The following is a 22,428-nucleotide window of genomic DNA, read 5'->3' as shown; positions in this document are numbered from 1 at the left end:
TTTTTTTTAAACCCCCCCCCCCCCGTTCGGCGCGAGACAACCCCGATGCAGGGGTTAAAAAAACCACCCGCACAGCGCTTACCTGAATCCCGGCGGTCCGGTGACTTCAATACTTACCGCTGAAGATGGCCGCCGGGATCCTCCGTCTTCGTGGACCGCAGCTCTTCTGTGCGGTCCACTGCCGATTCCAGCCTCCTGATTGGCTGGAATCGGCACGTGACGGGGCGGAGCTACACGGAGCCGCTCTCTGGCACGAGCGGCTCCATAGAAGACTGCTGAAGACCCGGACTGCGCAAGCGCGGCTAATTTGGCCATCGGAGGCCAAAAATTAGTCGGCTCCATGGGAACGAGGACGCTAGCAACGGAGCAGGTAAGTAAAAAACTTTTTATAACTTCTGTATGGCTCATAATTAATGCACAATGTACATTACAAAGTGCATTATTATGGCCATACAGAAGTGTATAGACCCACTTGCTGCCTCGGGACAACCCCTTTAAGCTGCGGTCCAGACAACACCTGTAATACAGCTACATGACTTTTCATGTTTGGTTATGATAGTTCCTTGTTTTTGATGGCCGCCAGCCTGTACTCCTAATCTTCTGTAATCCCCCGGATGCACCAGGATCCCAGCCCCAAATATCTCAATCCTCATGACCCGGTTTGATAATTGTCCCCTCAGATGATTATTTAGATTGGCTAATACCAAAAATGAACGTGAACAAAAGTTAGCAAAGTATTTTCTCAGCAAATCCCAAAGAAAACATCTCTAATCCGATAATTCATCATCGTACTGAGATAGGAAAGTGTCAGCTGGATGGCAGTGAGAGCCTCCTAAAGGACCCTCTACAACTGCTTTAGAAGACCCCAATCAATGGGCAGCTCCTTGGATGAATGGGACCCCAAAAACTGCTATGTCTGTTGGCTCCTCTGGAGGTTCTCGCTGAACATCACTTATTTGGATCTATGGGGGCTATGTAATGCTAACCGCTAAAAACATACAAAACATGCGGGTCACCTATGTGATCTACGATGACCTATGAAACTGTGCCAGATGGAAAGACGTAATGCACGCAATGTCACTGATCCCTTATAGTTGCAATCAATATATTGGAGACCAGGATTTCCCTTTCTTCTACTGTTTAGTACTCTAACCCTGTCCCAATGCGGTGTTATGTGTCTCCATGCTCTTGGTGAATAGAGGGATCACCCGTAGATTAGTGGGGTCAACTGCTTCACCATATTTAAAGTTCCTGTCTGAGAAACAATAGGGTGTATGTATTATGCTTAGCATGTTTTTTGGCATACAAAAGTCGCAAGTGCCAAAATTGCTACTTTTTGAAGGTTTTCACGGTTCCTGCGCACTTCTTGGAGAAGTGGGCTACCATCAGGGGGGTAAAACCCCCCTCAGTCAGATTGAGACCGGTTCACATCTGCATCAAAAGTTCCGTTTGGAGTCTCCGTAGCAAATCTGTCATGCAGTCCCTGATGAAACAACACGGCACGCTGTACTATTATTTCTTGGAAAATACTGAACAGAATGCTGGGAGCGGGACGGACCCCATTATAGTCAGAAGGAGCCATTTGGATCTAGCTTCTGCCAGACATTGCAACTTTTTGAAGGTTTCCATCCCTCCTTGGTTCTTTTTTTTTCTTTAAAAGTAGTCAGGGCCTTGCAGCAGGGGGGTATGGCCATGCCTCACATTTGATTTAGGGCAGGTTCTCATCTGTTTGGAATCTCTGGCGCAGATCCAGCATTAAATCCTGGCTGAAATAGTGCAGTATGTTGCACTATTTTGTCCGGGAAAATGCCAGTTTGAATGCTGGAAGCCGAAAAAACCCTATTATAGTCAACGGGATCCGTTCAGGTCCAGCATGTGCCAGATCTGGTGGTACCGGTATTTTTGCTATTCGTTTTTGAGGACGGAGTAGAACAATGGAAATAGACCATGAATGTAGCGCAGGTGTAAATGCGCTCTTACGGCAATTTACAAATTAAATTTACAAACTGGTGTAAATTATAGCTCAATCCTTTCCAATCCACTGTCTGACCTCTGAAGACATTATGATTTAAGGCTGTACAGCTCCGATGTTGGAAGACGTCCGTCGGGGTTCTCTTACTGTATATTGCCAGCCTCTCTGCTGTTGGAGCCTATCCAACGTGTCAACTCATGCAGTACTGGCTTTAGCCAGCATATAGCGTTGTTGTATAATGGCAGAAAAAGAGTAAGCCCCCTAGGAAAACCAGGATACAAATTGGATTGAAAAGGGTTAAAAGTATGTCAGCTCATAGCTGGATTAGGTTGCAGTTTGACGCACAGCGGGGCTGCCAAACACAACAATGTTGCTTGCACCTCCTAATACCTATGTTGCACTTACTCTGCTGTACAGTTTTCTTAACCCTTTCCAATCCAATTTTGGATTCAGGGTTACCTAAAAGACTTTCTCTTTTTGCTGTTATACAACGGTGCCATCTGCTGGCTAAAGTCAGTGTGTGTGCACCAGAGAGGCAGAGTGGCTGGCAATAGATGGTAAGAATACCCTGTCGGACGTCTTCTGACATTGGAGCTGTACAAGCTTCAATCAGAATGTAGGTAGACGTCAGACAGTGGATTGGAAAGGGTTAAAGCACTGGTCAAAGTAAATTTATTCGTTTATGTCTCTCGGCGGCCATTTATACAGGCGTGAGCGTATATTGGTCCATGAATGCGCAGAGTCTTCACAAAACAAAAAATGTCTATTTCCCGCGTATTTCTGCCCCTCTGAGTTTTTAGGCGCGAAAAAAATTTACCCAGTGGGCCCATTGTGTTGATGCTCAAATACGCAGTTAATATACATATTTCATGCATATTCACAACAGCCCATTAACTACCATGACATATTACAATGCGTAATACGCAACAAAATAGGTAATGCTGTGTATTTTTTCATGCAACCGAAATTTGCGTGAAAAATATGCAGATGTGACGGAGCCCATTGAAATCGATGGCTTCTGATCACTGCATATTATGGGGGCAAGAAAATATGTGCGTAATTAATAGTGTATTTATGTCTGTGATAATGAGGCCTTACATACATGTATCACTCAATCCTTTTGACATATCTTGGACATATCTTCCTTTTCAGTCCTGCGTCTTCTGATATATCTTTATGACATGTCAGAAAATAGAAAAAAGTAGCATTTTTCCTTTAATAAGAGATTATAGATTGTTTCCCAACTTCTGCAGAACTTCCCTCAGGGTCATATTTGTTGGAGTTCAGCCTCAGTTGTTGCCAAATACGGGGTTTATCCTTTAATACTTCTTCATTTGTTTTTCCTCTTCACTTGGTGAGAATTGTAGCAGCTTACAGGATATGTGTCCAAGATACATAAAAGATTACAACATGTAATCGTCTCCAGCTTCACTAAATCCGATGGATTTCTTCCTGTAAACACATAAACTCATGACAGTCTGATGAGGAGTGTTTAATGGTTGGAATAGAGAACTATTCACTCCATGATAAAACCGAGACATGAAAGTCCAGACCCCCGGTACTGGTGTATCTTGTCGACACCGGAAATGGTGGGTGTCAACAAGGGTAAGGCTGTTTGACAGCCTGGTGACACCCCCTGTTCCTGATTGGCCTCAATGCTCGGCCTCTCAGGTCCTGGCAGTCACCACTGCGGTCTGCCTTCTTGCTGCCGTCCTTGGCCTGTCAGCTCCTGACATTCAGCACTCTAGTGTCCTTTCCCTGGTCAGGGCTCGCTGTAGTGCTCAGCCTCTCTCCCGTCCTTGGCCTGTTAGCTCGTGCCATTGAGCAGTCCGGCCTCCCTTCTGCGCTCAGGGCTGCTGGATGGAGTGCCGCGAGGACGGTAACAGCCGGCCAGCAGGGCCCGGGGGTCGTCCTGCACTGTGGATAGGTGCTGCTGTCTTCCTAATGTCGGGCTGAAACCGGGGAGGCTCTCTGCAGGGCCCCAGTAACAGCTTGGCCTTCGGCACAGCGGCGGGCTTTGGAGGGAGGGGTGCAAAGAGAATGGTGTTGGACGGACGGCAATGTCCTAATGTCCTTGCAGAGTGGGCAATGGTTTATTGCTGAGATTCTGGGTTAGGGTTAGTTTCTGTGTAAGGCTTACAGGATTTGCTATAATGTAAGCCTAACACTGAAACTAACCATAACCCTAACCCTGCATCCCAGCCATAGCTAAATCCCCACACTGCTGGAACCTTGCAGCAGCCAGCCAATCAGGACATTTTGGAGCATTACCTTGCCCTCAGCTGTCACTGAAAGTCTCCACCTATTATTCTGGTGGAGACATAATACATTAGTACCCAGACCCACAGAACATCTATACCATAGCCACCCAACAGTTAGAACCGACTCATAACACTCCTATGCATGGGAAAAGGAACATTGTGCTGCTTTCAGGAAGACTCTGGATCCCTTTAGTTATTCTCTAGGGACTCTAACATGTTTACCATGTTCTAGTTTTTATGATAAAAAGACGAGAAAATTCAGGGCATATCAGAAATAGAAAAATAGAAAGATATGAAACAGATGGATAAATAGATAGGATATGGATAAAAAAAAGTTAGATAGATACTGTGTTTCCCCGAAAATAAGCTCTACCCTGATTTTTGGCTATTTTCGGGGAGGCTTGAAATATAAGCCCTACCCTGGAAATAAGGCTTAGCTAGACTGCTTTAAAAAAATGAATACATTACCTAGAAGCCGCGGTCCAGGTCCCTCCCGCTGCTCTCCAAGGTTCCATAGCTCAGCCAATGCAACGTCTGTGAGTAACCGAGAGCAGCCATCGCTTATTAAAGGCGGGATTTATGGATCCCACGACCAGCAAGTGACGTTTTGTCAGCGGCTGAGGAGTGCAGGATGCCATTCCCCAAAAATAAGGCCTATTACCTCTTTTGGGGCAAAAATTAATATAAAACAGGGTCTTATTTTCAGGGAAACAAGAAATAAATAAATAGATAGATATGAGATAGATAGATAAATAGATAGATATGAGATAAATAGATAGATATTGGATGGATAGATAGATAGATAAATAGATATGAGATAGATAAATAGATAGATAGATATGAGATAGATAGATAGATAGATAGATAGATAGATAGATAGATAGATAGATAGATAAATAGATATGAGATAGATAAATATATAGATAGATATGAGATAGATAGATAGATAGATAGATAGATAGATAGATAGATATGGGATGGATAGATAGATAGATAGATATGATATAGATAGATAGATAGATAGATAGATAGATAGATAGAAGATAGGTACAAAGATAGATAGTAATTAGAGATGAGCGAACACGTTCGGCCCCGCCCCTTTTTCGCCCGAACACCGAACTTTGCGAACACTTCAGTGTTCGGGCGAAAAAGTTCGGGGGCCGCCGTGGCAGCGCGGGGGGGTGCAGCGGGGAGTGGGGGGGAGAGGGAGAGAGAGAGGGCTCCCCCCTGTTCCCCGCTACTGCCGCCTGCGCCGCCGCGCATCTCCCCGCCCCCCGGCGGCACCCGGACCTTTACGCGCGAACACTGCAGTGTTCGGCAAAGCCGGTGTCCGGGTGCGGATGTGTCCGTAACGGACACGTTCGCTCATCTCTAATAGTAATATATATATGAAAGATAATAAATATGAAATGAATTGAAAGAAAACATGAAATTGTTAGATAAACTATGAACTATCTGGCAGCTGTATGTGGTCTCTGTTGATTCAGTAGGATCGCTGCAGTATAGAACAAGTTAAGAGTTCTGTTGACTTTGAGGGAAGTGATTGCTGCAGGAACCTGTGAGAGTCACAGATCCTCTGTTGCAAAAGCTATAGTCCATTCCCTAATATTGATTTATCCATTGGTGTGCGAGGCATTACCAGTACAACGTTACCGCTGATAGTCTTCTGTACACTGCAGTACGACCCTATCAAATCTGAGAAACATCACTCTTGTTACTGAATTATTAATGTATTACTTACACCCCCTGGATATCATCTATCTATGTATCTATCCGTCTATCTGCTATCTATCTATCTATCTATCTATCTATCTATCTATCTATCTATCTATCTATCTATCTATCTATCTCATATCTATCAATCTCCTATCTATCTATCTATCTGCTATCTATCTATCTATCTCATATCTATCTATCTATCTATCTATCTATCTATCTATCTATCTATCTATCTATCTATCTCATATCTATCTATCTATTTCATATCTATCATCTATCTATCTATCTATCTATCTATCTATCTATCTATCTATCTATCTATCTATCTATCTATCTATCTATCTATCTCATATCTATCAATCTCCCATCTATCTATCTATCTGCTATCTATCTATCTATCTATCTATCTATCTATCTATCTATCTATCTATCTATCTATCTATCTATCTATCTCATATCTATCTATCTATCTATCTCATATCTATCTACCTATCTATCTTATCTCTCTCTCTCATCTGTCTGTTTGTCTATTTCATATCTATCGATCTATCTATCTCCTATTTATCTATCTATCTATCTATCTATCTATCTATCTATCTATCTATCTATCATCTATCTATCTATTTATTATCTATCTATCTATCTATCTATCTATCTCTCACTCTCATATCTATCATCTATTTCCTATCTATCTGTCTATCTATCAAGCTATCTGCTATCTCTCTATCTATCTATCTATCTATCTATCTATCTATCTATCTATCTAATATCGATGTATCTCATATCTGTTTATCTATCTGATCTATCTATCATCTATCTATCTATCGTGTCCTCCATGATGGATATAAGTGTCCTTATCCATATGTGCTCTATACTAGAGGGGTGAGCACCCTCACATCTGTGATATGTGGTTATCAGCTGGTCAGCACTCATAATTGGTAGCCCAGGGGGAGGGTTGGACTGTTGTAACATGTCATATCCTTCTATACTATTTAAGATCTTGATTTCTACTGTGATGCCATGCTATGATTAAGGGCGGCTTCAGACAACCGTATATTAGCTGGGTATTCATGCCAGCCGATATACGGCATCTCTCTCTGCAGGGGGGAGGAGGCTGGAAGAGCCAGGAGCAGTGCTCTGCGCTCCCGCCCCCTCTCTGCCTCCTCTCCACCCCCTCTCTGCCCCTCTGCACTATTTGCAATGAGAGGAGGTGGGACGGGGCGTATTTCAGTCAGTTAATGTGCTGTGACATCATAACTGGATTTCAGTCAGATGATCTGCTGTGACATCATAGTGTGTGTCTGTCAGGTAAATGCTGTGACATCATAGTGCGTGTCTATCAGGTGACCACTGTGACAACAGAAGTAGGTTTAAGTCAGGCAAGCTGTAGTGACATCACAAAAGTGATGTCAAGTAACTCCCATGACATTACAGTGGGTTTCAGTCAAGTAAGCAGCTGTGACAAAGTAGCTTTGACATCATAAGTGTCTTTCAGTAAGTTGAGAAGCTGTAACATCACATGTGGATTTCAGTCAGTTAACCGTCATGACCTTACAGTGGGTGTCAATCAGGTGACTGCTATGACATCATAGATGTGTTTCAGTCAAATGAGCTGCTGTAACGTACAACTGATTCGTGACAGTGTGTCCAGTGCTTTAAATAAAAATCAAACTATATTCCTGCATGCTGCTATGACATCACAAGGGAGTTTGAGCCATGCAACTTCTGTGACATCACAATTAAATTAATCAAAAAGGTAGGCCTTCTGATACAGGATACAATGTATTTGGAAAATCTTCAGACTCCTTCATTTTGTTACATTTTGTTATGGTGTGGCTTTGTGGAAATTAAACAAAAATCAAGTTTTTCCCCATCATCCTGCACTCAGTACCCCATAATGGCAAAGTGAGAACAGAAAGTTAGAAATCTTTGTAAAATTAAAAAAAATTTAAACCAACATTTTGCAGTGACATAAGTATTCACACCCTGTACTCAGTACTTAGATGAAGCACCGTTGGAAGTGATTAAAGCCCCCAGTCTTCTTGGGTCTGATGTCACAAGGTTTGTACACTTGGATTTGGGGATTTTCTGGCATTCTGCTCTGCAGATCCTCTCCAGCTCTGTCATGTTGGATGGGGAAGCTGTGGACAGCCATTTTCAGGCTTCTCCAGAGATTTTTGATTGAGTTCAAGTCTGGGCTCTGGCTGGGCCACTCAAGGACATTTGTAGAGGCCCAGTACATACTTTCTTGGCCCCATAGTGTCATACATGTTATGTCCTATGTTGGTGCGCTGTGCAAATCTGTCTCATCATTCTGTTACATGTACTGCACAGCTGCAGCGTGTGATGGGTTAAGTGTTTGAGAAGCCTGGAAATTGCCTGTGAATGTATCAATTAATGTCCTGTCATGTGGTGTAAGTAAAGCTATAAATGTGAGTGTTTGCGAACGGGAAAGGAGTTGCTGTTGTTGTGGTTGTTGTTGTTGGAGTTGGAGTTCCACTTTTTCTGGGTTCCTGGGAGACAGTGCCAGCCACATGGGGGTACCTTCAACTCCCATGTGGTGAAGAATGGAAGAAGAAGAGAGGTTCCCTGAGGGTGCATGTTCCAGAAATGAGCCCCAGTTGAAGAGAGAGCGGGAGTAGGAAGCAGGTGCGACTTCGAAGGCCAAGTGCAGAGGTACTCTTTGCTCATCTTTTCCTACGCGGCCGTCCGTTTCTAGCGGATCACCACATAGAGACACACTTCTTCATTTGTCACATCCGGCCATCTAGAAGTCTGCGATCACCGGGTAGAGGTACTCTCAAGTCTGTCTAATACCTGCACTGCAAATCATTGTCATTTGTAACTTGTATACAAGCAGTTGTTCCAGTAAAGTTTTGCCAGGCCCTGACCGTTTTCAGGGACCTGAGGTATGTTACTTCTGTCTGTGGCTCATTTATTTACCACCGGGGGTCTTTCTGGTGGGTAAAGGAATGGTGGCGTCACCCATGACATCTGCTATCCCTGTTCTCATGTTTATTGGGCATGCCTCTCCAGGGGTTGTCCAGAATAGGCACAGCGCTGCCCTGACCGAGGCTACGAGCGTCCCTTCAGGAGGGAGCGTGGTAAGTGCGGCCATGAAAAGCCAGCATCTTGGTCTCCCAGCTCCTCAACGATGCTCTATGTTTGGGGTCACCCTACGGGACGCTGCACATTCACAGAGTCATCTTTAAGCCACTCCTCTGTTGTCTTGGCTGTGTTAAAAGGTGAACCTTCTGCCCAGTCTGAGGCTTTTTGTGGTCTGGATCAAGTTTTCATTATCTCTGTACTTTGCTCCATTCAGCTTTCTGTCCCTGACTGGTCTCCTGTCCCAGCCACTGAAAAACACCCAACAGCATGGTGCTTCCACCACGCTTCACTGTAGGGATGGTATTGAGCAGGTGATAAGCAGTGACTGGTTTCCTCCAGACAGAACGCTTAGAATTGAGGCAAAAGCATTCAATCTTGGTTTCATCAGACCAGAGACTCTTGTTTCTCACAGTTTGAGACTTCTTTAGGTGCTTTCATGTACCTGTAACTTGGGCGAGGCTTCTTTCTGGCCATTCCGCCAGAAAGCCCAGATTGATAGAGTGATGATTGACCTTCTGAATGTTTCTTCCATCTGCACACAGGATCTTTGGAGCTCAGTCAGAGTGACCATTAGGTTCTTGGTCACCTCCTACCAAGGCCCTTCTCCTGGATTGCTTATTTTGGTGGGTCAGCAACTCTAGGAAGAGTCCTGGTTGTTCCAAACTTTTTCCATTTAAGAATTATGGAGGCCGCTGGGATTTTGGCAACTTTCAGTGTAGTAGAACTTTTTGTAGCCTTCTCCAGATCTGTGCCTCCACACAATTCTGTATCTGAGCTCTACAGGCAGTTCTTTACACTTCATGGCTTGGTTTGGCTCTGACTAGCATTGTGAGCTGTGAGACCTTATATACACACGGGGGTGTCTTTTAAAATTCTATCCAATCAACGGAATTTACCACAAGTAGACTCCAATCAAGGTGTAGAAGTATCTCAGAGATGAGCAAGAGAAAAGAGAGGACCTCAGAGCTAAATTTCAAGCGTCATACCAGAGGGTGTTAATACTTATGTCAATGCAAAATGTTAGATTTTTATTTTCAAAAATCTTACAAAGATTTCTAACATTTTGCTTTCATTTTGTCATTATGAGGCATTGAGTGCAGAATAATGAGGGAAAACTTGATATTTTTTACATTTGCACAAAGCTACAGCATAACAAAATGTAAAAAAAGTGAAAGGGTCCGAAGACTTTCCGAATGCTATGTAAGTGATCACATGTGCATCCAATATCTTATGGCCACTGTTATGTAATATTACTGACACCTCTTGTGGTTTATATTCCTGCAGTGTTCTGTCTATCGTCTGATGTATCTTGAATATGATTCTTGCGCCAAATCAGTATCCTGGGACCTTGGATGTGGTCACACTTGTATCAGTAAGTGCCTGGGAAAAACACAGGTGCTAAACTTGTGTCACGGAGAGATAATCCAGGTGTTAGTGAGGCAGGTGGAGTATTATAATCTGTGACTGAGCTGGTAGGACCACAGGTATTGGTTGTAATGCTTACTTCAGGTTAGATATACATCTCATCTTCTCCTTGGAGGAATTTTCCCCAGTGCTGACTGTTTCCCAACTGCCAGGAGGAGTGGGGGAAGGGAAGTGACAACTTCTCTGCACTCATTTCTGGATTAGAAAATTAGTTGTCAATTTTCAAGCTCATTTAGCTGTTGCCAATGTCTGTTGGAACAAGGAGACCGAGGCCGCAATCCTCCATGAGGTCCACATTAATCATGACTGTAACGGGGAACATTCTGACTTCTGCAGAAAGTTCTGCTTGGACCTTGTGAAGAGTCGGAGATACAAACCTCGAACGTTAATAATTCACCACATAATCAAAAGCTCCGGTTATATAGGAAAGTGCTGGAGAAATCCCCTCAGTCATCAGAGATGTTACTGCTACTTGTGGCGGCTCTGCTGGGGTCCGCAGGTGAGATGGTTAGATATTATTTATATAGGGATGGAGTGGATTTATTGGGGGTGGACATAGCGCTTCAGTGTATGTACGGGTCCCAGTGTCACCTTAAAAGTGGCTCCTACTGTTTATAAGATTGAATGTTAGGAGTTAAAGGGGTTGTCCGGTATTATCAAAACACTGGTCTAGAAACAGCGCCACCCCTGTCCATAGGTTGTGTTTGGTACTGGAGCTCAGCTCCATTGAGGTTAGCAGGGGCATAGCTAAAGGCTCATGGGCCTGGGTGCAAATATTTATCTTGGGGCCCCTCCAATTTCTCTTAACCTCTTAACACAGAGCCATAACTTAAAGCTTCTGGGCCCCAATGCAAAACTTGTAACGGGGCCCCCAATTATAATGCTTTACTCATAGTATTGGGCTCCCTATATGGCAAAGAGAGGCCTTATGGCCTCCCTAAGGCCCCTGGGCCCGGGTACAACCACATCCCCTATAGTTACACCAGTGGCTAATGGGCTGTATTGTAATACCACAGACAACCTGTGCACAGGAGTGGTGCTGTTTGCAGAAGATAGCGGCACATTTTTTTGCAATGCTGGACAACCCCTTTAAGCTAATTAATTTTATTGCAAAAATGACATATGGATTGTTATAGAGAAATAAGGGAGGTGCTCTATGAGGGGCGCTTATGTTAGGACAAGGTGCTCATATACCATTCTTGAACAGGGACCCTCGGTTGTCTTTGTCCATCCTTACTAATGGGGCATATATACAATTCTTTACGGATTTTATGCTGGGCCTCGACACTTTTTTAAAAAAGTTGGTGGGGCCTAGTTTTTGGGAGCTTAGCCATACACAAACCATTAAGTTTACTATAATATAGTCCAGACAGTGGAGTACATTATAGCATAAACCGATGTCTGCTGATAACTGGCATAGATTTTCATCTGGCACATGGATGGGACAAATGTGCCGCATTAAGAAGCTTGCACCACTTAGTATATTTGTTGCTCTTAGCTCAGCCAAAAGGTATTTGAATGGCATTTGAAGTGCCAGTCTAAGTAAATCTTCCACTTTGTGCCTTTAAGAATATGTTCTTACAGCTGATTTTTGCTATAGATTTTACATGGAATCCAAGTGGAATCTGTGGCAAATCTGCACCCCATTACTTTAATTGGCAATCACACTGCGGTCTATACAGCACAGATTTTATTTCACACATGGATTTGAAATTTGCGTGCAGAAAAAAATGACACGTCACTTCTTGATGTGGATGAAGTAAATCCACACGTGGGCTATACCCATGTGCAAATCTGGGAACATACAAGTGCACAGCCATGGCAGAAATCCATGGCTCAGTCATGAATTTCTGCCAAATTTTTAGACGTGAAATCCTAAGCAGGTTGCACATGTGGGAACACATCCTAATGCTTGAGGGATGTAACCCACAAATTATCTTAGAGATTTCCTTCCCTGACAGCATCAGAGATCTTAAATATTGTGAGGAATTGAGAAATAAAGTGAATTCAATCAGGAAGACTCCATTTCACAGTGACTGAAATGCAAAGTAACACGTTTCTTGAGATGGAGCTATAAGTTCATACTGAGCTCTCTGATATCCTAGGGTGAAACACATAGAAATGCATTCACTGTTATTTATATTGGGGAAGTTATTAGTGACTACTAGAGATGAGCGAGCGTACTCGTCCGAGCTTGATGCTCGTTCGAGTATTAGGGTGCTCGAGATGCTCGTTACTCGAGACGAGCACCACGCGGTACTCGTCTCGATTAAACGAGCACTGACCATTGAAAGCAATGGGCTGCCGGCGATCGCGGGATGAATTGTCGGGAAGGGCTTAAATATATAAGCCGTTCCCTGCAATTCATGCAGAAATGTGTAAAAAAAAAAAAAAAAAAATATACTCACCTGGTCCCGGCAGACGGAGTTCAGCGCGGCCGGCGGCAGTCCTCCTGAACTGCTCTGAACAGCTGCGAGTAGTATTCAGCAGCTGGGGATTTAAAATCCCCGCCTGCTGAATGAGCTGCCTCTGATTGGTCACAGCCTGACCAATCAGAGGCAGCTCTCACTCACACCCATTCATGAATTCATGAATGGGTGAGTGAGTGCTGCCTCTGATTGGCTCCGGGGCAGCTCTCAGCTGAATGACAGCTGAGAGCTGCCCCTGATTGGCCCTGCGCTGAGCCAATCAGAGGCAGCACTCACTCACCCATTCATGAATTCATGAATGGGTGTGAGTGAGAGCTGCCTCTGATTGGTCAGGCTGTGACCAATCAGAGGCAGCTCATTCAGCAGGCGGGGATTTTTAAATCCCCGGCTACTGAATACTACTCACAGCTGTTCAGAGCAGTTCAGGAGGACTGCCGCCGGCCGCGCTGAACTCTGTCTGCCGGGACCAGGTGAGTATATATATTTTTTTTATTTTTACACATTTCTGGATGAATTGCAGGGAAGGGCTTATATATTTAAGCCCTTCCCGACAATTCATCCCGCGATCGCCGGCAGCCCATTGCTTTCAATGGAGCCGGCTGTATTGCCGGCTCCATTGAATTCAATGGGCTAACATCGTTCTGCCGGGACAAGGTGAGTATATATTTTTTTTATTTTTACACATTTCTGGATGAATTGCAGGGAAGGGCTTATATATTTAAGCCCTTCCCAACAATTCATCCCGCGATCGCCGGCAGCCCATTGCTTTCAATGGAGCCGGCTGTGTTGCTGGCTCCATTGAATTCAATGGGCTAACATCGTTCTGCTGGGACAAGGTGAGTATATATTTTTTTTATTTTTACACATTTCTGGATGAATTGCAGGGAAGGGCTTATATATTTAAGCCCTTCCCGACAATTCATCCTGCGATCGCCAGCAGCCCATTGCTTTCAATGGAACCGGCTGTATTGCCGGCTCCATTGAATTCAATGGGCTAACATCGTTCTTCTCTGCCACAGCTGTTACAGCTGTGGCAGAGGAGAACGATCTTTATGCTGACAGTGCGGGGGGGTCTCACTCTTGCCACTATTGTGGCTTAATAGTGGGACCTGGGAACTTGAGATGCAGCCCAACATGTAGCTCCTCGCCTGCCCTATCCGTTTCTGTGTCGTTCCCATCACTTTCTTGAATTTCCCAGGTTTTCACAAATGAAAACCTTAGCGAGCATCGGCGATATACAAAAATGCTTGAGTCGCCCATTGACTTCAATGGGGTTCGTTACTCGAAACGAACTCTCAAGCATCACTGAAAGTTCGACTCGAGTAACGAGCACTCGAGCATTTCGGTGCTCGCTCATCTCTAGTGACTACCAATGTAAAGTATATAAGAAACATTTATATATAACCAGCATTTATTCTACTGTTACAGGGACATATATGGCTCAGTGTTAGCACATCAATTCTGGTGAAATTTGAAGCTATGAACATGTATATATGAGAGATGAGTGTTAAGAATCCTTATCATGTCCATGATAATATACCAGGCATAGGTACCTGATTATTTCATATATAACTGATTAAAACATTTTAAAAATAAAATGAATCTCAACTCCCTGATATCCTGGGGTGAAAAATAGATTCTCAGGTGCAGAACTCAGACATCATACTGTAGGCAATTACAATATTAGTCTATAAAATGAGCTTTGATTGACCTTTATTCTTGTATTATCTTCTATTTTTTTTTTAGTAAAGGCCTATTCCATAGACCGGATTATAGGAGGAGAGGAATGTGTTCCCAATTCTCAGCCATGGCAGGTGGCTCTCTACTTTTTTGATAGATTTATCTGCGGGGGAGTGCTCATAAATGAATACTGGGTTTTGACAGCTGCTCATTGCAATACATCGTAAGTGTCACATACATCAGCTCTACCTGAGGGTTCTCCTATATAGATTACATGGCAAAGTACTACAATTTGAAAATGCAAAGTTAACTGTACTTTCTTATAGTTGATGTAGCAGAGCAGAGTTCTTCAATCTTCATTAAAGGGGTTGTCCAGGACTTTAATATTGATGACCAACAACAGTTCATTGGCTGGGGCCACCACTTGAGATCCCCACCGATCATTATCTTGCTGTGCCTGGTGTCATTGTGGACAGAGCTGAAAGCATATAGCTCTGTCTGTAGTGTAATGGCCAGGGTTGGTATTGCGTTGAATTCAATGGGAGCTGCACCTGCATTACCAAACCTGGTTGTTGCACTACAGGCAGAGCTGTTTCTTCTATTTGTCTGCAATGAGAGCTGGCCCAATATCTGCTGATTGGTTTGAATCCTTAACGATCGAGTATTAATGACTTATCATCAGGATTGGTCATCAGTAGTAAAGTCCCCCAAAAAAGCCTTTAATTCTCTAAGGGAGAGAGCGGCAGACGTATTCCGGCCCAAAAGTTCCAGGACTATATTTTGGGCACGACGTAAAAACACCTGACGCTATATTGACTTGGCCGGGCGTTTTTACGTCTCACAAATACGCCCATGTGATCTGATGCATTGGAATCCAATGCATCAGATCACAGCGCATATAGGCCGGCCGATATGCACTCGTGGGAAAGAGCCCTATGGCTGATTTATTTCTTCCATGATATAACTGCAGTCTTCTGTAATCTCACCTCTGCTACATCTTTATATAACAGATAAAATCAAACTACCTTGTATTCCTTGTTAAAAATAGTACAACCCGATCACCGAAGATTTTGTATTCAACAGGAACATTCAGGTTCGTCTTGGAGAACATAATCTGAACGTGTCTGAAGAGACAGAACAGTTAACGTATGCTGCGAAAATATGTCCACATAAGAATTACAGTATGTGGACAAACGATAATGACATTATGCTCCTGAAACTGGCATCACCAGCTATACTTAATGAAAATGTGACTACAATCTCTTTAACTAATGAGCCAGTGGAGGATAATGCCAACTGTCTAATCTCAGGATGGGGAGCGATCACCAGCTGCCCAGAGGGTAATAAAATATATACAGAGATTTAACACTGATAGCAAAATGTTATAATCATAATACTGCTGCCTATAAACAATGTTATAACTACTATAGTACTGCTACCTAGATGCAAAACTTTAACCACTATAATACTGCCCCTATGTATAAGAATATAACTGCTATAATACTGCCATCTATGTACAAGAATATAACTAATAAAAAATACTGCCCCCTATGTACAAGAATATAACTACTATAATACTGCCCCTATGTACAAGAATATAACTACTATAATACTGCCCCTATGTACAAGAATATAACTACTATAATACTGCCCCTATGTACAAGAATATAACTACTATAATACTGCCCCTATGTACAAGAATATAACTACTATAATACTGCCCCTATGTACAAGAATATAACTACTATAATACTGCCCCCTATGTACAAGAATATAACTACTATAATACTGCCCCCTATGTACAAGAATATAACTACTGTAATACTGCTCCTATGTACAAGAATATAACTACTATAATACAGCTCCTATATGCAAGAATATAACTACTATAATACTGCCCCCTATGTACAAGAATATAACTACTATAACACTGCCCCCTACGTACAAGAATATAACTACTATAATACTGCCCCTATGTATAAGAATATAACTGCTATAATACTGCCATCTATGTACAAGAATATAACTAATAAAAAATACTGCCCCCTATGTACAAGAATATAACTACTATAATACTGCCCCTATGTACAAGAATATAACTACTATAATACTGCCCCTATGTACAAGAATATAACTACTATAATACTGCCCCTATGTACAAGAATATAACTACTATAATACTGCCCCTATGTACAAGAATATAACTACTATAATACTGCCCCCTATGTACAAGAATATAACTACTATAATACTGCCCCCTATGTACAAGAATATAACTACTGTAATACTGCTCCTATGTACAAGAATATAACTACTATAATACAGCTCCTATATGCAAGAATATAACTACTATAATACTGCCCCCTATGTACAAGAATATAACTACTATAACACTGCCCCCTACGTACAAGAATATAACTACTATAATACTGCCTCTTATGTACAAGAATATAACTACTATAATACTGCCTCCTATGTACAAGAATATAACTACTATAATACAGCTCCTATATGCAAGAATATAACTACTATAATACTGTCCCCTATGTACAAGAATATAACTACTATAATACTGCCCCCTATGTACAAGAATATAACTACTATAACACTGCCCCTATGTACAAGAATATAACTACTATAATACTGCCCCTATGTACAAGAATATAACTACTATAATACTGCCTCCTATGTACAAGAATATAACTAGTATAATACTGCCCCTATGTACAAGAATATAACTACTATAATACTGCTCCTATGTACAAGAATATAACTACTATAATACTGCCCCTATGTACAAGAATATAACTACTATAATACTGCCCCTATGTACAAGAATATAACTACTATAATACTGCCCCTATGTACAAGAATATAACTACTATAATGCTGCCTCCTATGTACAAGAATATAACTACTGTAATACTGCTCCTATGTACAAGAATATAACTACTGTAATACTGCTCCTATGTACAAGAATATAACTACTATAATACTGCTCCCTATGTACAAGAATATAACTACTATAATACTGCCCCTATGTACAAGAATATAACTACTATAATGCTGCCCCCTATGTACAAGAATATAACTACTAGAATACTGCCCCCTATGTACAAGAATATAACTACTATAATACTGCTCCTATGTACAAGAATATAACTACTATAATGCTGCCTCCTATGTACAAGAATATAACTACTGTAATACTGCCCCCTATGTACAAGAATATAACTACTATAATACTGCCCCCTATGTACAAGAATATAACTACTATAATGCTGCCTCCTATGTACAAGAATATAACTACTATAATACTGCTCCTATGTACAAGAATATAACTACTATAATACTGCCCCCTATGTACAAGAATATAACTACTATAATACTGCCCCCTCTGTACAAGAATATAGCTACTATAATACTGCTCCTATGTACAAGAATATAACTACTATAATACTGCTCCTATGTACAAGAATATAACTACTATAATACTGCCCCCTATGTGCAAGAATATAACTGCTATAATTCTACATTGTATAAAAATGCAGTAAGTGTGTGGCAGTATTTTTGTTGTACCACTGATGGCTTTCTCTCTATGTCCTCTTGCTATTAGTGACATACCCCGATGTCCTGATGTGTCTCAATGTTACTACTTTTCCTGATGCTGACTGTCAGCAATTCTATGAAGCTGGAGGCATAACTGCGAACATGTTCTGCGCTGGAGACCTTGAAGGAGGAAAAGATTCTTGCCAGGTAATATTTAGGTGATGAAATAAAAGAGTGCCCTTTCTCCAAGATGATTGTGGCATTAAGGGGCAGCACAGCGCTACAGCAAATAACCAAATCCCTACTCTGTTCCTCTTGACTGTCTCCAGGAAAGGCAATACTTAATTTTTGAAAATAACCCCATTCTCTCTCCTCTCACTCAGGGAGACTCTGGAGGTCCTCTGGTTTGTGGGTCACAACTATATGGGATAATATCATGGGGAGATCCAGTCTGTGGACAACCAAATATGCCTGGAGTCTACACCAAAGTTTTCAACTACCTCGCCTGGATTACTTATGTGATGGAAAATGAGGATTCTGATGTATGTCGGTAATTGTGAGATGGTCCCGGTGTGTGGAGAGGACTATGAAGATGCTCCATATAACGGCAAATAAAGGGACCATGAGATGAGACCTGAAGACGTCCTTTATACCATGAGCCGTGTCACTGATGTTTGTGATTATGTTTAAGAATAAAGCGAATAAAAGATGGTTTTCACAACATTTGCTGCTTCAGTGTTTTTAGATTTGTTAGTCAGATGTTTCTATGGTTACTGATGTACAATTACAAGCATTTCATAAGTTCTTATTGATCAATACATCAAGTTAAGGCAAAACCTCAACATTTACAGTTTTCACCCTTATTTTTCTAAACTTTTGGAATTTGTCCTGGCATGTTGGAAATCAGATTCTGTGCGAATCCCGAATGATGACAACCCATCCTTCCCTTATCAGTGCTTGGAGTTTATCACAATTTCTGTGCTTTTGTTTGACCACTCGCCTTTTGAGGATTGACCACGGGTTCTCAATGGAATGGAGATCTGGAGAGTTTCCTTGCCATGAACCCAAAATTTCAATGTTTTGTTCACCGATCCACTTAATTATCAGTTTGCCCTTTGACATGGTACTCTATCATGCTGGAGAAAGCATTGTTCATCACTAGGTTGCTCCTGGATGGTTTGCAGAAGTTGCTCTTGAAAGATGTTTAGATCCCATTCTTTATTCATGGCTGTGCTTTTAGGCCATGAGTGAGCCCGCTCCCTTGGATGAAAAGCAACCCCTCACATGAATGGTCTCAGGATACTTTACCATTGGTGTAGTGTCCCAGCACATCATCCTGTTCCCCTACATAAATGTCATACATGTTTGTCTTATGTTGATGCACTGTGCAAGCCTGTCTTGTCATTCCCTGTGTGTGTTGCACAGCTGCAGCACTTGAGAAGTTAAATGTTTAGTAAAATCCAAAGCCTGCGTGTAAATGTATCAAGGCTGTCATATCATGTGGTATGAGAGAATGTGTAAACAGGAGTGATTGAGAGCCAGAAAGAAGTGAGTTCTATCTTCTGGAGTTGAGTGGTCTTCCATCTTCTCTGCTACCTGAGGTCCACCTAACACAAAGCCACATGGAGGCACCTTTATCCTCCTTGTGGTGACGATGGAAGAGGAGGAGAGATTTTGCATGCTGCTTGTGTTCTGGATGTGAATGGAGTGAGCCCCCAAGAGTAAGAGAGAGCATTCGTAAGTAACTACTTTGTAAGGGTAGTGCAGAGGTACTAATATGTCCTCAAGTTTTCCTACGCGGCCGTCCAGAGCAAGGATCACTGTGTAGAGGTACACCCCTTACTTGTCACACCCATGCGTCCCCAAGGCTGGGTGGAAGTACTTCAAGCTAACTTCTGTCAGAGTGTCTGTGGAGTGACCTTACCCCTTTTCTCCTCTGGAGTGTTCCGCACCAGGAGCGGTTCCAGGCAGATAACATAGACTGCAGGACCAGTGTCATCCTGAGTTTCCTCCCTGACCTCAAGTCTTTTGTCTTGCCTGCACTGTGAAGATTCTAAGTAAACTGCCTTGTACTCTGTGTTTAAAGTTTTTCTAAAGTAAAGTTTATTCCGGGCTCTAACCGTTCCTACAGACCCGTGGTACTTAAGAACTGTTTGTGGCTGTGTTTATTCTCCGCTGAGGGTCATACCAGTGTGTAAAGGAACGGTGGCATCACCCATGACAACTACAACCCCTGTTAACCTGTTTAGTGGACATTTCCCTATCCTAGGGGTGTTCCCAGTGGCCTGCAGTGATACTCTGGCCTTGGCTGCGGGAAAGAGTTTGGTAAGTGCTGCTATGACAAGCCATCACTTTACCCTCCCAACTCCCAATGTATTTCAGGTGTCCGAGGTCTCCCTTTGGGACGCGGCATTGGCACAAGACTTATGGAATTGCTCATCTTTTCTTCTCTGGACGTCCAGACGGAGGAAGCGTCTGAGCGCCTGAGAGGTGAGTAATTCTTCCAGACGTCCCAAACAGTCTGAAGGGGGCTTCATCAGAAAAAAACAACTTTACCCTAGTCCTCTGCCATCCAATCCCCATACTTCTTTTTGAATATCAATCTATCCTTGATGTTTTTCTTGAAGAGAAGTGGCTTCTTTGCTGCCCTTCCTGACACCAGGCCGGCCTCCAAAAGCCCTCACCTCACTCTTAAAACTTTTGGCCATGAATCTATCAAATTCAAATATGCTTTATTGTTAGGACCAACAAAACATCAGTATTGCCAAAGGAAGTGCAGAATATGGATTTAGGGAAAAGGATAAAAGATCTGTTTGAGGATGTGGAGGACAGGGAGGCATCCAGGTTGGGGGGGGGGGGGGGGTATAGAATTCCAAGGCATACTGTGCTCCTCCCGGTCTATGGCGGACACTAACATATTGTGCTGCTATTGCCCATGTATTTTACCCTTCCTATAGCAAGATGTAGAGTTTCTCTTCCTCCTCCATGGAACTGAAGTCAGACGAGACAGAGAGTCCTGAAGTGAGAGCCCCTCACGGCTGAGAATCTGGAAGTGAGCCTCATCCTCCATCGCCAACTGGTGACGATGTTGTCACAGTCTGCTCTCCTTGAGGTTCTAGTTCTGACAATGCCTCCCTGATTCGGTGGCCAGTTTGTGGCCACTCAGTCTGTAGCGGTAATACTGAATTGTCATCCTGGTCAAAATGTTTGTCTAAGGTCCAAAGTTGTATCATCTTACACAACTTCTTGCTCAGAGCTGAGCTTCTACTGCAAATCTGATTCTTTATAGATAAGCCGTACAATTCCCCATCAGTAATGAACTTTCCGTTCTCAGAGATCTTGAATACATTTCTAAAATAATATGATTTATAGAGAACTGATATACTTAGAGCCGTGCAAAGATATAATGCACCTTGTACAAGAAGCTGATAGCTATCTATAGACGGTGACTAGTTGTGACTTCAAGGGACAAGTTGACTGGGGTTTGACTCAACTCAAACAGTAATGGGGCCAGCGGCAGCAGCGCTAGCCCTATTGAAAAGAGATGCAGAATGCCGGGGACTTCTGCCACAGCTGTCACAGCTATCACAGCTGTGGCAGAAGTCCGCGGCATTCTATCCCATTGCTTTCAATGGGATCGGCACTGCTGCCGATCCCATTGAAAGCAATGGTTTCTACCAAGCCCCGCTGTTTGATTATCGGAGAAGGGCTTGAACTATAAGACCTTTACCGATAATCAGCAATAAGTGTTAAAAAAAAAAAAAATTACTCACCTCTCCGGCGCTCAGACGCGTCCTCCGGCTGGCTCCCCTGCACTGCTATGAAGCTCTTTCAGCAGGCGGGGATTTAAAAATCCCTGCCTCCTGAAAGGGCTGTGCTGATTGGCTGAGGGCTCAGCCAATAGTAGCTAGTACTTAGCTATTGGCTGAGCGCTCAGCCAATGACACATAGCCCTTAGCTATTCATACATGAATAGCAATATCCTTGGGGATGAAGGAAACTCCTGCCACAGCTGTCACATCACAGCACAGTCCACGGCATTCTCCCTATGTTTTCAATGGGGCTAGCGCTGCTGCCGCTGGCCCCATTGAAAGCACTAGCGATATGCCGGTTCTATACCGGCATCTTTCTTGAGCTGCGAGGCGAGAGTTTTCTCGTGCTCTCACAGCGCAAGAAAGAAAATATCGCTAGTGAGTGTCCACCCTAAGGGTGATTTCACACCGGCATATGCACAAAACACTCATGATAGCGAGAATTTTTGTGATGTGAAGGGCACACTATCATG

The 22,428-nt window shown here is 42.8% G+C and overlaps 1 protein-coding gene across 1 annotated transcript; it reads left to right on the top strand.

Annotated features, from left to right (window-relative positions):
* The first annotated feature begins 10,943 nt into the window (after positions 1 to 10,943).
* On the top strand, positions 10,944 to 18,836 carry LOC136631984 (trypsin-like). Its single transcript, XM_066606495.1, has 5 exons — positions 10,944 to 10,984; positions 14,661 to 14,817; positions 15,678 to 15,934; positions 18,211 to 18,350; positions 18,527 to 18,836. The coding sequence occupies exons 1-5, from the start codon at positions 10,945 to 10,947 to the stop codon at positions 18,695 to 18,697; spliced, it is 765 nt and encodes a 254-aa protein (XP_066462592.1). The 5' UTR covers position 10,944; the 3' UTR covers positions 18,698 to 18,836.
* The last annotated feature ends 3,592 nt before the right edge of the window (positions 18,837 to 22,428 follow it).

This window comes from Eleutherodactylus coqui, chromosome 6 (genome assembly GCF_035609145.1).
Source record: "Eleutherodactylus coqui strain aEleCoq1 chromosome 6, aEleCoq1.hap1, whole genome shotgun sequence".
Classification (NCBI taxonomy): domain Eukaryota; kingdom Metazoa; phylum Chordata; class Amphibia; order Anura; family Eleutherodactylidae; genus Eleutherodactylus; species Eleutherodactylus coqui.
This window is presented reverse-complemented; position numbering and strand designations above follow the sequence as displayed.

What these genes read in the sequence shown, in the direction of transcription:
- LOC136631984 (XM_066606495.1), top strand. Translation starts at nt 10,945, where the DNA reads ATGTTACTGCTACTTGTGGCGGCTCTGCTGGGGTCCGCAG. An exon ending in GATCACCAGCTGCCCAGAGG is followed by an intron (nt 15,935 to 18,210) that starts GTAATAAAATAT and finishes TCTTGCTATTAG; the next exon opens with TGACATACCCCGATGTCCTG. An exon ending in GAGGAAAAGATTCTTGCCAG is followed by an intron (nt 18,351 to 18,526) that starts GTAATATTTAGG and finishes CCTCTCACTCAG; the next exon opens with GGAGACTCTGGAGGTCCTCT.